The 16065-nt window shown below is 39.5% G+C and overlaps 3 protein-coding genes across 3 annotated transcripts in view; 2 read left to right on the top strand and 1 right to left on the bottom strand.

Annotated features, from left to right (window-relative positions):
* Window positions 1-16065, top strand: part of LOC134651247 (cytochrome P450 6B2-like) — a 143733-nt gene that overhangs the window by 13673 nt on the left and 113995 nt on the right. The window lies entirely within an intron of this gene.
* On the top strand, window positions 159-12645 carry LOC134651246 (cytochrome P450 9e2-like). The gene is made up of 10 exons (XM_063506314.1): window positions 159-358; window positions 7618-7781; window positions 8969-9106; window positions 9191-9393; window positions 9685-9820; window positions 10323-10418; window positions 10630-10851; window positions 11457-11557; window positions 11807-11975; window positions 12409-12645. The coding sequence occupies exons 1-10, from the start codon at window positions 159-161 to the stop codon at window positions 12573-12575; spliced, it is 1596 nt and encodes a 531-aa protein (XP_063362384.1). The 3' UTR covers window positions 12576-12645.
* LOC134650864 (uncharacterized) overlaps window positions 15809-16065 on the bottom strand; it is a 49846-nt gene continuing 49589 nt past the window's right edge. The window contains exon 32 of the mRNA XM_063505799.1: window positions 15809-15975. Within this exon, the coding sequence (XP_063361869.1) occupies window positions 15809-15975 (167 nt within the window). The remainder of the gene's footprint in view (window positions 15976-16065) is intronic.

Raw genomic sequence — 16065 nt, forward strand, 5'->3', positions numbered from 1 at the left:
AAGGAGAATGCAAGCTTCTACCAAAAACGACCTCTTCGTAACTTTAAAAAAGATTACAGTAGTAAATTGGATGGGCTGAAAGGCAGGTCTATTTCTGACGAGAGATTTTCGAGTCAGAAATGTCAGGTAATTTTATTTCTTTCTTTTAATTACAGATAATGTTAATCTACATATGGATAGCAGCTGCGATAGCGGCGATATACCTGTACTGTCGCCAAATTTACTCAAGATTCAGCAAATATGGAGTCAAGAATATGAAACCTGTACTCCTGTTTGGGAACAGTAGTCCTATGATACTCAGAACTAAATGTTTCTGTGAAATCCTTGTTGACCTGTATAACAAGTTTCCTGAAGAAAGGTTGGTTACTTTTAAGTATCGATAACCGATAATTTAATTACATTCAAATTTAGAATATATCTGAGAAACAAAGCCATTTTATTTGACTTCTATAATATCAGTCGAGATGACGTTTTATTCGAAATGAAGAGTTAATTGCAAATAATTTAAATACTTATTGATAGAGACAAACCAAAGAAAGTCTGCAGCGCTAGATTAAAAGTAGTTTTTAAAAATCAGTATGCGACAACACCACAGAAAATGGATTAAATAGTCTTGATACTTGTGAAATTTCTACCATATTTACCGTCTATGAAAAAATTAAGCTGTATGCACAGCTTAATTTTTATGGTAAAATAAATTTCATTCCAACAATAGATGTCACTATTAATATGTAGACATATACTAATATTGATAAATAATATTGGGAGAATGTGACATTTGGCTTCATCAAAATTAATAAGCTTTTGTAATATCCGCGACGGCGGTAAATAGGTACAGAGGGCCTACCGCGAACACCGAAGTTCTCAATATGCGAGCATCTTTCTCTTTTACTCCCATTAAGGCGTAATTAGATTGACAGAGAAATTGCCCGCAATTTGCGAACTAAAGTTTTCGGAAAAACGAAATAAACCATTAAAACAATAAACATATATTAAAAATTAATTTTAGCTTTAACTAGTAGGTACCCATGCCGTGAGCATAAGCATGGAGGTTGTGGGTTCGAGCTCAAAACCCGGCTAGTACCAATGAGTTTCTCGAAATGTTAGAGGAAGTTCATAAGTATGCCTATACCTATTAGGTGTGTTCAATTTGCTGTGAAACCTTAGTCTAAACCAATATTATATTATCTAAGTAGGTACATATGGTGAAGTATTAAGATGTTTCATTCCACGTACCCGTCATCAACTCCAAATTTTGTAAACATTGTCGTTTTTCAGCTTGAATCGCCTCGTGCTGACTTTTTACAAGTGTAAATTTATTCGTCCTGCGGAAAAGTAACTCCCGCACGCCGGTTTTGTAAGGTTTCACCATGTTTATTCCGTTCATCACAAAACACAATGAATCACTTCACTCTTTTGTCTATGGCTACCGCGCAGTTAAGCACAATTCTGCCAAAATCGAGTAACGAGCTTCGCACGGCTGACAAGAGGGTAGGTTACAAGAGTACCGAAAGACAACATGAAAGTGGGTAATACCTGGAACAAAATACGACATACACAATTTAACATTTACCACCACCAAATTAGAACCAATTTGTCGGAACGTTGAAATAAATGTATAAGTTTCATATGTACATATATATCTCTAACTTGGACATTTATAGATTTATGTTGTTTTTAGCCATGAATTTGCTTACGACGCACATAAGTTTTTTATTATTAGTTAGATATAGAAGGGAAGCCATGTTAGTAGGCAACGGCACATTAAGTTTCGGTAGATTAGAATATAGATCGGGGGGTTTGTTGTTAAGCGGACAATTAAAGAAAATATGGTCGATATTACCAACCTCGTTACCACAATCGCACATGGGAGAATCTTTCTTTTTAAATTCATATAACTGCTCGGACGAACAGACGCGACCTAACCTGAGTCTAATGATAATACTAGTGTGTCTTTTGGAAAGAGATCTATTTTTGAAGAACCATGGACGGGATGGGATAGATGGTTGAATTTCTGAAAAGAAGCATTTCTTAGCCCGGGACCAGCGGAGGGACCACTTTTTCCTCGTGTAGTTAAAAGGGATACTCAGAACATCCGGTGGGTATATTTTGAAGAAGGAGTCATCGCCATCAAGGACAGCCTCTTTGGCTGCTTTGTCCGCCCTCTCATTACCTACTATTCCCGAGTGGCTAGGGATCCAAACAAAAACTACTTCCAATCCCGCTGAATGGCATTTATACGTAAAATTTTTTAGTTGACAAATAAGGTAGTTGCATGCAAATTTTTTAAAAGGGCGAAGCGAAATGGATTGGAGCGCACTGAGGCAGTCTGAGAAAATAGCAGATTTGGGAAGCTTATGTGTAAGGATGTATTCTAGGGCTTTTAAGAGGGCCAAGCATTCACCGGAAAATACAGATGCTTCGGGAGGAAGTTTAAATTTTGCCATGATGTGAGAATTTGCAAGGAGGAAGGCCGCTCCCACGCAGCCCTGGTCCGTTAATTTAGAAGCATCAGTGAAGAAGAGCCGGTAAGCTGGGAAGCGAGTGTGAACAAATTTAGAAAAAATTGAATTAGCCGATGTAGATCCTTTCTCGATGCCAATATTGGTTATCACTGTGGGAGAATGAGTGAGAGCTTCGAAAGGAACGGTGTACATAGGGAGAGAAGAAGATTTCATAATGGGAGGTCTGAGGGCAGTTAGTCTCTCCAGGCTGCGAACTAAGTTAGGCTTTTCTTTATTGTGCCAGTATGCTTTACTAGTACAGTATAATTGAAGAAGACGCAGTTTTGGGAGGAGAGGGTGGGAGGAAAGGGCAGAAATTCCAAATAAAAAGCGGTCTGCGAGGAGTTGTCGTCTTAGATCTAACGGGGGATCCACACATTCAACTTGAACGGCTCTGTTTGGGGATGGTCTCATGGCGCCTGTAACAATTCTAAGAGCCCTCATTTGGATGCGTTCCAATGCGGTAAGCGCTGCCTTATTACACGGTTCGAAAATGAAAGTGCCAAAGTCTAATAGACTGCGGATAAAAGCGTTGTATAAGAGTTTTTGTGAGTATGGGTGGGCTCCCCACCAAGCACCCGAGAGAGCCTTTAGAATATTCAAATTTCTTTCGCACTTTTTAGCGATGTATAAGAGATGAGAAGACCCCACAAATCGGCGATCAAAAAATACCCCAAGAAATTTCACAGAGTCTACTATGGGAATGGGTTCTTCGTTAAAGACTATGCGGCATGGTGGGGTGGTCAGACTTCTGGAGAATACAATGGCCGAGCTTTTAGCAGAGGAAAGGGAGAGACCATGTAGGTTCAACCAAGACCCTAATGATGTTAACGCTCCGTTAACCATATCCGCAGCCCGAAATGGGCTTTTGTCCGTGCAGTAGATTGCCACATCATCCGCATATTGTAGTGCTCTGCAGGCCCAGTTTACGGACTTGTGCAAGTCAAAAGAGTAAATATTGAAAAGGATCGGACTCAAGACTGAACCCTGGGGGAGACCCCTCCAGGTGTGGCGGATGGCCCGTACTTCACCCTGCCATCTCACGCGAATGGTTCTGAACATCAGCAAATTGCAGACGAAGCTAACTGCCTTAGACGAGATACTCAGCTGGGACATTTTGTCTCTGAGCACTGAAAGGAGAACGTTATCGTACGCGGCCGAAATGTCCAGAAAAACTGCAGCCACTGACTCACCCCTAGAGAATGCCAGGCGAATATCGGTAGAAAGGATGCTATGACTATCAGTGACACTTTTCCCCTTCCTAAAGCCAAACTGGAAACGCGGAAGGATACCTCGACTTTCCAAAAACCAATCGAGACGATTTTTCAAGAGGTGCTCCATAACTTTGCAAAGAGTGGACGAGAGGGCTATAGGACGGTACGATGCTCCAAGGTTAGAGTCCTTGCCCGGTTTGGGAATCGGGATAACGAATTGTTCTTTCCAAGAGTCTGGGACCAGTCCAGAGATAAAGAAGGTGTTGATCAGATTCAAGTAGTAAGAGATAGCCGCGGAACTGGATCTGGTTAAAAAGGAGTAGGAGACACCGTCGGGGCCAGGAGAAGAGTCGGAAAGAGAATCCATGACAAGGCGCAGTTCGGAGAGATGGAAAGGAGAAGAAAGGAAGTCGTTATTATCAGGGTGATCAGTATAGTTGGACGGAAGTTCGGACCGATTAGGCACATACGGAGGTGCCAATCTGTCCGAAAATTCGTCCAACCAAGAAGGTGAATTGGAAAAAGATGAGGGCGGAGTAGAAGAAGAACAAGCATTTCGGAAAGTTTTGATATTTCGCCATACGACGGAAGGATGAGTTGTAGGGGAAATAGATTCGCAGAACTTCGTCCAACCATCCCTTTTTTTGGAAAGTAGTATTTTTTTAGTTTTGGCTTGCACCTTTTTTAAATTTAAATAGTTCTGCATGGTCGTTTCAGCCGAAAACGCCCTTTCGGCAGCTTTCCTGTCCTTAACAAGGGAGGTACACTCAGAATCCCACCAGGGTAGAGAGAGACGACGGTTAGCAGAATTTTTTTTAAGAGGGATGGCAACTTCTGCTGATTCCAATAGGGCCTGGCAAAATAGAGTATAACATTGAAGACAGTTGGATTGTGAGACAGGGGGCAAGGAATTAATTTTATTTTCTGTAGTAACAGAGAAAAGCGGCCAATCTGCCTTATTTATCTTAAACTTTTGTAGAGGAGCGGGAGCCGAGCGAGCTTTAAAGCCAGAAGAGTAAGAAATAATGATAGGCAAGTGATCACTGCCAAAACTGTGGGGCAGGACATCCCAGGAAAAAAGAGAAGCCAGAGAAGGAGAGCAAATGGAGATATCAACTGCTGAGGGGTTCTGTGATGGAGCAGAGCGTCGGGTGGGACGGCCATCGTTCAACAAGCACAGATTGAGAGAATCCATTATCTCGAGCATTTTTCGACCTGGAGCACTGCTTTGGTGAGAACCCCATAGAGTGTGATGACAGTTGAAATCACCTAGAATTAGATAAGGGCCGGGGATATTTTCCAAAAAAGACCAAAAGTCTTCGACAATTCTGGTAGAGGGGTGAGGTATATATGCAGATACAACTGTACATTTTAAAATTTGACAAGCAACAATATAAAACGAAGGGTGAGATGAGGTGCTTAAAATGGAATATTCAATATCTTTTCTGATCAAAAGGGCACAGCCATCGTAACCTTTTGGATTGTCTTGTCTCAGACAGATATAATTAGGACAATTGAAATGGGAATCGGGTTTTAGCCAGGATTCTGAAATAGCTATACAGATAGGGTTGTGTTTTTGAATGACATACAGGAGATCAGCCTTATTGCGGCTGATGCTCCTGATGTTCCATTGAATAAACTTGAGAGCCATATTCATAAGGCCCAAAAATAGGGCCACCAGAAAGGAAGGGGGATAAGTTCATTAGAATATTGGCAACGTTGGGCGGTAGAGTGACAGCATTTTGCTGGAGAGTTGACACTAGAGACGAGATGAGCGAATTAATCATAGGCAAGAGCTGGAGTAAAGACATCATTTGAGTCTGCGCTGGTGCAACCGGAGAAGAACTAGAGCTGGTTGCAGGATTTCTGAACATTACGCCATTGGCGGGTTGGGGGGCATTATAATCTGCAATTAGCGCTCTGTGGGCTTGCTGGTCATAGCCATGAGGGTTTGATGGGGCAGGGACTTTTTTTTTAGTGTAAACAGTTTTTTTATACGAGGTTGTCGAGGTTGTCTGTGCAGCTTCGTTATAGGGCTTGCGGGCTTTAGGAACCTTTTTCTCTGCCTCTTGGTATGAGATGCTTTCATCGCCCATAATCCTCTTAATTTGCTGTTGCCTAGTGTATTCCGTGCAAACTTTCTCTGTGGCCTTATGATCTCCAGAACAGTTAAGACAAGTAGGAGGATCAATCGAACATTCGTTTCCTTCGTGTGGTTGAGCGCATTTAAAACAGCGAGGGCGGGAGCGGCATTGAGCTCGTACATGGCCGAATCGACAACATTTATAGCACTGTACAGTCGGATAATAATATGGAACCACCTCTAACGCACAATTGAAAAGGAAGACCTTGTCAGGGAGAATTTGACCATCGAATGTCAACACCACCGTCTCTGACGGGGCCCATTGGGTAGTGTTGTCCGCTTGATTTCTTTTTTTGAAGTTTAACCGTCTCGCCTTAACAACCTTGCCGCAGCCATAAGGAGTCCTGATTAAATTTGGAATGTCATCGTTTGAAAAATCTGTGGGGATATTTCTGGCGATTCCAGTCTTCGATATGTGGTAGGAGGGAATAAACTTTTTGCAATTATTGGAGGCCAAAGAGCTGGACAAAAACTGATTAGCACCGGCAGCAGATACAAATTCGATGCTAAGCCTGTTCCGACCTATCTTTTTTATACCGCCGTCCTTCATATTAGTCACGCCATTTGTAAAAAGAAACTGACCAAATTTAACCGGGTGCAAGTAGGCTCCGGAGTCGGCCTCCAAAGCCTCGCGGGCCACGTGTACGATAAAAGGGCCTTTATCTGAGTTTAGGTACTCATTTCGTGTTTGGAACTGGGAGGGGGGGGTCAGAGTGATATTCTGAGAATTTGATTGGGAAGACTGAGATTCATTATTCACCAAACCTGTGTTCGGGGTTCCTTGTGATAGGGGAGGAGATTGACTATCAGGTGGGGCTACACTAAGCGACTGGGAGGGAGCGGTATTCAAAGGTGGGGTGGGTGTCTTAGAAAAAGACGGTAAATGTTGCTCTGTACGGGGGATCTTAGATGTTTCGTCCTGTTTGTCCGAGCCAGAGCCATTAGCAATAATTTCAGCAATTTCTCTTTTTTTGGAGCTTTTGTTGGATTTGGGGTCTTTGGACGGGGTATTTAAAACAACGTCAGATTTAGTAGGGGTAGTTAGAGAGAAAATTTGACCAAGGGAAACCGCAGCCGGTGAATCCTCAACTTCCATGTGGTAAGCGGGTGATGGTGGGTGTTCAATAAATTCAGGGATCCCTGGATCAAATTGGTCGGACTCCATTTTGCGGAGCCAAGGAGAAGGGGGCACCTGGCTCACATGCGAGTAGATGCCGCCTTCTCCCTTAAACGTAAATACTTACAATACGATCACGAAAACAGTCACTAAACGGCACAAAAGGACAAAAACACACACAAATACAGGTATTACGCTCAAAAAAACGACTTTTGAGTCGAAAAACAACGAAAACAATTCCGCGCACGTGCACCACTCGAACGCCCGAAGCAGAATCCCCCAACACAATGAATATTTAAACGATTTTGACAAACACATACCATAGTGCATGACGTTTACTGACTGCTTAAAAAACATTGCCATATGTAGATTTTTAATTCGATGTCAAATTATTGCGCTGCAGACTTTCTTTGGTTTGTCTCGAACGATATGGCAGTCGGCCCCCGACTCTAGTTTGTCTTTGAATAGAAGCATTAAAAAAACATACAGCCGAATTGATAACCTCCTCCTTTTGAGATTCGGAAGTCGGTTAAAAAACTATGGATGCGTGACATGCGTGAAAACTATACCAAGACAATAACAACTGTACCTACTTAACAAAGAGAACAAACTTATATTTTAAATAAATTTCTTTTCTAGGTTTGTGGGCTTTTTTGAATTCCTGAGGCCGATGACAATTATACGAGACATCGAACTTATCAAGAAGGTTATGGCTAAGGATTTTGAATCCTTCCTCGATCACCGCTCATTTGTCAGTGAAGAAGCCGATCCTATGTTTGGAAGGAACTTGATATCTCTAAGAGGTATGATTGTATGTATAAAGACTAGAGATGCCACGAATATTCGGCAACTATTCGGTATTCGGCCTATTCGGCCACTTTGCCGAATATTCGGTATTCGGCCTATTCGGCCACTTTGCCGAATATTCGGTATTCGGCCGAATGTTGCCTACTATTCGGCCGAATACCGAATATCTATTGCACCTACTTAAAAAGAAAAATTGCACACTAAAAATAACCAAAAACTATGTAGGTATATTTAAAATGTGTTCTTGGAAAGTTGTTAAATACGAAGACCATTTTTTGAGCATTTGTTGGTTAAAAACATTTTATTTTTATCATGAGTCTGATTTGTTACTTTGACTCTATTCATTAATTCTGTTCAACAAAAATATATCTTAGCTAACGTCGTCTAACGTTGAGCTTTGTTGGCGATCAGTTTTCATAATAATTGTGTCATGTCATGCCGGATATTCGGTCGCCGTATATTCGGTATTCGGCCGAGAGAGGGGCCGAATATTCGGTATTCGGTATTCGGCTAAAACCACTATTCGGGGCATCTCTAATAAAGACCATACAGAAATATAGTAAGCATAATAGAGTGCTCAGTCCATACATCAGTTTTGGTACCAAAACGCCTATTATTTTCGTAGTCGACATCTAATCGAGTAGCGGAATTATCAGTACCTAGTCCTTCCTCTTAGTTTGGGTCTAGGTTGCTCTGTGTAAGATTCATCATCATCCTCGCGTTTGTCCCGGCATTTTGCCACGGCTCATGGGAGCCTGGGGTCCGCTTGGCAACTAATCCCAGGAATTGGCGTAGGCACTAGTTTTTACGAAAGCGACTGCCATCTGACCTCCCACTGACTGACATCTGACATCTGACATCTGACTGTCGTCTGAAGATTGTCCCCAAATATTTATTATTATGTATCTTAATGATTATTACTTCAACAGTTATTACAGGCTCTTCGAAGGTCTGCGTTGAGGATGACTCACGTTAGACCAGGCCGGTGCTTCCGGCACTTCGTTTTCTATGGAAAGCATCACGTGCTCACCGGTCATCTGTCATAGAAAAGCAAGCGCCGGAAGCTCCGGCCCAGCCTCGGCCCGGTCTAACGTGAGTCATCCTTTGAGCAGTCCCGGAGCGTCCGTTCGCGGCACCATGCGAAGCTGAAGGTCAAACCTTTAATCATTTCAATCAATTTCAGGTCAAGAATGGAAGGACATGCGTTCAACATTAAGCCCAGCGTTCACGAGCTCAAAGATGAAGAACATGCTGCCATTCATAGTCGAGGTGGGCAACCAGATGGTTGTCTCTTTGGATCGGCAGTTAAAGGAATCGGAAAGTAAGTATTTGTTTAAAAACTTTAAAATTAAGAGTCCGGTTTAAAAAAAACAATAATTAAAAAATGTCTTTTTTTTTGTTGCAGAAGGCTACATAGACATTGAAACCAAAGACCTATCAACCTACTACGCAAACGATGTCATAGCATCCTGTGCATTCGGCCTAAAAGTGGACTCCCTCTTAAAACCCTACAATGAGTTCTACAAGATGGGATATAAGACTTCTACCTTTGGCTTCGTGGCGATTCTGAAGGTCTTTGGATACTCAAACTTTCCATGGCTCATGAAGGTGTGAACATTCATTTATTTTCCCCTTGTATAACAGTTTGTCTTTTTCTCTTAAGTCCAATTTTAAATGTTCATCTGTCATAAAACGGTTATGGATTTTTTCTGTGATTAAATTATAGAATGAAACAAAATTAAGCCCATTAACAAATTACTTAGATTTAAATTTTGCTGATAAACATAAATTGATGGGTCTTACAAAGTTAAAACTAATAAATAACTCTAATAACTCCCGGTCAAAGACTAAGAATTAGAGAATTCACTGAGTTATACATATTGATACCAAGATTTTTAGGCAATGAAGATGAATATCTTCCCGGCTGATGCGACAAACTTCTTCCAACACTTAGTGCTCAGCACGATGAAGGACCGTCAAGTGCACAATATTCTTCGACCCGACATGATACATCTGCTTATGGAAGCCAAGAAAGGTAATATCACAAGTGTTTGCAGTTTGCCACTGACAAAAAACAGTGCTTGATATATACTTTTACAGCATTGTGACTTCATTAGCAATCTGAATTTAGGTATTTATCCACTCATTAAGTCAATGTGGCCTCTGAACTCACTCTCTCTTTCAAGCTATATATCCCACATGGTGATGGGGTCAGCTTTCCGTGTCTTTCGCTTCCACTTCGCCCTATCCTCGACATTGTTTTCGGATACTTTGCAATCAATCATATCTTTTAGCACTACTTCTTTCCATCTTATTTTCGATTTACCCCTGCTTCTTTTACCGGGGCAATGTGACCTCCGAACGCATATTCAAAACAATATTTCTTTACGTTATGATTTTTTTGTATGTAAAATTAAGTAGGTACCTACTGATGTAGGTTGGCGTATGAAATCCGTTATGTCATTTTAACACGTTACGAGCAGATTACCCAAAAATAACAATATTTTCTCTAACAAGTCTTATCATTTTTTTTACAGGTCAGCTTGTTAATGAAGACAATTCTGTTAATGACCCTGACGCCGGATTTGCTACAGTAGAAGAATCTAATGTTGGAACGAAGAATATTAATAAAGGTAGTCAATTCATTTTATTTCAGACACACAAATACACATGGAACATTAAATAAAATAATAATATAAACTATATATAAATAAACTTAAAATAAACGCCTTAAAGGTACACAATATTAATAAAATCACTTTTCGCAAAAACAATCAAACCCAAAACATCAGATTTTAAAGTAAGTTGCACACAATGTTATCACTTAAAATTTATTTTCACCAGAATGGACAGACATAGACCTAGTCGCACAAGCAGTCCTCTTCTTCATCGCCGGTTTTGAAACGGTCTCCACAGCCATGGCTTTCCTCCTTTACGAGCTGGCTCTCAACCCTGAAGTCCAGGCGAAGTTGGCTCAGGAAGTGAGGGAACACGATAAGAGGAGTGGCGGCAAGTTTGACTATAACTCCATCCAGAACATGGTTTATATGGATATGGTCGTCTCAGGTACAATGTTTCTTCTCTTCTCTTCTTCCTCGCGTTGTCTCTGCATTTTGCCTCGGCTCATGGGAGTCTGGGGTCCGCTTGGCAACTAATCCCAGGAATTGGCGTGGCCACTAATTTTTACGAAAGCGACTGCCATCTGACCTTCCAACCCAGAGGGTAAACTAGGCATTTGTTGCATTACTTCGGTTTCCTCGCGATATTTTCCTTCACCGAAAAGAAACTGGTAATATCAAATGATATTTCGTACATAAGTTTTGAAAAACTCATTGGTACGAGCCGGGGTTTTGAACCCGCGACCTCCGGATTGCAAGTCGCACGCTCAAATATCGCATTTGTCAAAATATGAAATATGCTGGCAGCCTTCTGGGCACGCCGCCAATGGACGGCGAATTGGGCCAAATTTTTTATCTATAGTTAACTTTTATGCTTAGTTTTTAAGCTTTTTAATTGTAGTCTGTAATGTTTATTTTAAGGCTTTTTATTATTTGTTTTATTACTTTTAAAATATTAAATAAATATTCTCATTTTATAAAAAAAAAATGAAATTTATGGTCCGGTAAGTTGGTGGTAGTTTTATTGTAAACCATTTGTTTTTGTAATTACAGAATCATTACGACTTTGGCCTCCTGCTTTTTTAGCAGATCGAATTTGCACAAAGGATTACAATTTGGGTAGATCCAACGACAAAGCTTCTCAAGATATTATTGTAAGTGTTTTTTGTGTTTTTTAAATTTGTCAATAGCTTTACTACGATCTGGTTTTGCCCCCCAAAATTTACTATTTATAGTTGGTCAACCAAATCTTGTCAGTAAAAAAAGGCGCTAAATTCAAATTTTCTATGGGACGATACCCCTTTGCGCCTACATTTTTTAAATTTGCCGCCTTTTTCTACTGTCAAGATCTGGTTGACCAAGTATAATTGAACTTTTATCTACCATATTTTGTGATATTTCAGTTGAAAAAAGGTGAAGGCGTCAACATACCAGTAGCGGCGATTCATCGGGACCCTAAATATTTTCCAAACCCTAATAAGTTCGATCCTGAGCGCTTCTCTGATGGGAACAAGCATACGATACAGCCCTTTACTTACATGCCTTTTGGTCTGGGCCCAAGAAACTGCATTGGTAAGGAATTATATTAGAAAAAATATTTGTATGATAATGATAATACACCTAGAATTTGTCTGAGGACATAAATGAATCGCGAACCCGATATTTAACCAATTATAATAAAAGGAAATAATCACACTTTAAACTCTCGCGTTTTGTACAATATTTAATTACACAAACGGGTCTACCGCGATATAATTTCATGCGTAATGTAATTAAATAAATCATCACTATGTTAAATTGTTTGCCAAGCTTCGGTCCTTTCTTTTGGCTTTCTTGTGGAAAAATTTCAAGAAGAATTTATTAAGGAAAAAAAAGACACGCTAACTAGTTTGTTCCACTATGGGGTACTTAACCGAAATTATAGTAACACCAAACAAGATGAACTTTTAGACTATTACAAAAGAACCTGGAAATTTATAGACAATCTTAATGTTATTCTTCCCAGGGTCCCGTTTCGCGTTGTGCGAAGTGAAGGTGATGGTATACCGGCTCGTTCAGCACTACGAGCTGATGCCGTGCGAGAGAACCAGCATCCCGTGCGAACTGGCAAAGGACAGCTTCAACCTGAGGATCAAAGGCGGACATTGGCTGAGGTTCAAGCCGCGGACTTAGGGTCAATGTGTAAAATAAAAGATGTGTGAATAAATATGTGAGAGTAAATGTGTGATAGTAACTGCCGCAACTGGAAATGGTTGTGTTCGCGCTTCTAAAGAGAATCGTAGTAACGCATGTAGCAAGATGCTGTGGCGAATTTTTTTTATTAAACAAGTGATTTTGAGTGATAGAAAATGTTTATTTATATATTATGGCTGTCGTTAAATCTAGTCTATTACATTAATCACTAGATTTCACACATTGTAACTTTACTTTTTTATTGTATAGTAAAGTCCAAATAATATGTATAATATGAATAATTATTGTATTTGTCAATAAGTATTTTGAATAATTTACGGTTTAGACTCACTTGTTTTAAGTCACTCGCGCGACATGTTTCGGAGAGCCTAGAGGGCCTACCGCGAACCACGTTCGACGTGTTGCCTCCCTGTCACACTTACGTACGAACTTACAAGTGCGACAGAGAGGCAACACGTCGAACGTGGTTCGCGGTAGGCCCTTAGGTCTCCTTTCTCAAGCACTAACAGTGCGAGCAGCGTTCACGACGGCCGTGTAGCGCGTACTGCGGCACGCCGCGTCGCACGCTGCGCGCTCGCCGAGAAAACCGAGTGCGTATACTAAACCCTAAAATTATTCAATGTTAGTATGTCTCACAACAGTTTAAATAAGTATTTTGTAATATTCTTTGTATATTTGTAAATAAAGTTTACAATATTTTTTGCTTTTGAATTTAAATAAAATACCCCAATTTTTACATTAATTTTATTAGCCAATTTATTATAAGGGGGCTTTTGTTAATAGGTCACTGAGGACAGCTAAGCTACTACATCCATTGCTGTTCTGCGGTAATGGTACTATAGTAAACCTTTCTAAGCTCAAAAGTAACAGTGTTCCTAAAATACTGCCTTGAGGCACTCCATAACAACTATTTCTTAAATATGATTTGTGATTATTATTAAGGCAATTTTTTAATACCACTACACATAATTTTAATTGAAACAAGAGCAATACCGTATATTTGTGAAGTTTTACCAACAGCCACTAGTGCCACGCAATATAAAAGGCTTTGTTTATATTTATATCCATTCGTCTATAATTATGTCTCGAGGGGAAATACCTTTATTTCATAAATCGATCATTTTATCTATGCAGATACTTACCTACCTACTACAAGCACTCATCTCAGTATTAATAAATATATTAAATGGGCATGTTATCGTTTTTAGACTAGCCTTGACATTTTTGATTCGCGTTTTAATCTAAAATGTCAAGGCTAGCCTAAAAACGATAACATGTTTGTTTTATGATATAATCGCAATGCGTGGATGTATATAATCAAATAGATAATTCGACCCGTCATTACGTAATTACATATATAGTTTGAAAATAAAAAATGTTTTTTTTTTTCACATATGTATTTATTTATTTCGCAAACAGTAAGAATTTAGGTCACAACTCAATAATATTAATTAAAATTATATCTAATAAAAATACACATAAACTTGCATAGAGTAAGACCAAAGAAAGTCTGCAGCGCTAGATTAAAAGTAGTTTTTAAAAATCAGTATGTGACAACACCACAGAAAATGGATTAAATAGTCTTGATACTTGTGAAATTTCTACCATATTTACCGTCTATAAAAAAGTTTAATTCCAACAATAGATGTCACTATTAATATGTATACATTTACTAATATTGATAAATAATATTGGGAGAATGTGACATTTGCTTCGTCAAAATTATTGAGCTTTTGTATTATCCGCGACGACGGCCTAGTATTAAATAGGTACACAGGGTTTACCGCGAACACCGAATTTTGTATTGTGGCTAGGCCTACATGAATAAAGTATATTTTGACTTTGACTATACAATATTGTGATAAATTGCTCATTTGCTATCTATTTTACTAGATTTTGTTATAAAACTCAACATGTGTCATCATTCCTATTGCCCGCAATTTGCGAACATCGGTTTTCCGAAAAACGAAATAAACCGTTAAAACAATAAACATTTATATTAAAAATAAATTTAAGCTTTAACTAGTAGGTACCCATGCCGTAAGCATAAGCATGGAGGTTGTGGGTTCGAGCTTGAAACCCGGCTAGTACCAATGAGTTTTTCGAAATGTTAGTACCTATTAGGTGTGTTCAATTTGCTGTGAAACCTTAGTCTAAACCAACATTATATTATCTACATATTACATATGGTGCAAGTATTAAGATGTTTCATTACACTTGCCCGTCATCAACTCCAAATTTTGTAAACATTGTCGTTTTTGAGCTTGAATCGCCTCGTGCAGATTTTTTACTAGTGTAAAATTATTCGTCATGCGGAAGAGTAACTCCCGCACGCCGGTTTTGTAAGGTTTCACCATGTTATTCCCGTACATTACAAAACACAACGAATATTCAAACTATTCTGACAACACATACCATAGTGAATGACGTTTACTGACTGCTAAAAAACATTGCCATATATAGTTTTTTAATTCGCTGTCAAATTATTGCGCTACAGACTTTCTTTAGTCTTACTCTAAGAATATTAGATTTTCAGCCAGCGGCGATTTTACTATGTCATTCCGGCCAGGCCCTTTCATCAATGTAAATCGGTCTAGAGAGGTTCAAGCGTGAAGAGGTATAGTGTAAATCTTTTGAACTGAGCTAGTTTACTCAAAGAGTCTCAAGGACACAATACCATTGAGTGATAAACCACAAATTAGGATAACTACCTCGTAGTAAAAGCAGATTATAACCGCCTTGAAATTTTAGTATAGATTAACGACTCTATTTCTATAGACTACAAAATACACTAACTAAATAATGGCTAACATAACTTTTTTTACATTTTGCACCAGACTACTTCCCTGTCGTGGCTAAGGTGGATATGACTTTACAAAAGATTGAGTATGATATTATCTTTTTAGACCATTTTAACCCCATTCAACAAGGAATAAGGTTAAAAATTCAATATAGGTACATGCAATGTACTTGTAACTTATTTTGTACGTAAACCAGTTGGCGCCTACGAGAACAAAAGCAGATAATAAGCATTGTAATAGAACAATACCATTGTTAGTATAGGTAAGGGAACAAGCTCAGTTCAAAAAATTTGTACTATAACATACCGACAGACAAGAGTTACTATAGCATTTATAATATTCAGGGATTTGAGTGATTTGACACATTTATTTACACATTATATTTTATTTTTCATGTTTGTACACTTTGTACTAAGCCCTCAATTTGAGCCTCAACCAGTGCCCGCCTTTGATCCTCAGGTTTAAGTTATCCTTGGCCAGTTCACAGGGGATGGTAGTCCGCTCGCACGGCATCAGCTCGTAGTGCTGAACGAGCTGGTATACCATCACCTTCACTTCGCACAGCGCGAAGCGGGACCCTGGGAACAATGACGTTGTTTGAATTTTTCACCTGATGGTTACATCTCAGCGTGTTGTCCCGCTGAGATGTGACTATTTTGCAAGACTTC

Source organism: Cydia amplana, chromosome 9, assembly GCF_948474715.1.
Source record: "Cydia amplana chromosome 9, ilCydAmpl1.1, whole genome shotgun sequence".
Taxonomy (NCBI): domain Eukaryota; kingdom Metazoa; phylum Arthropoda; class Insecta; order Lepidoptera; family Tortricidae; genus Cydia; species Cydia amplana.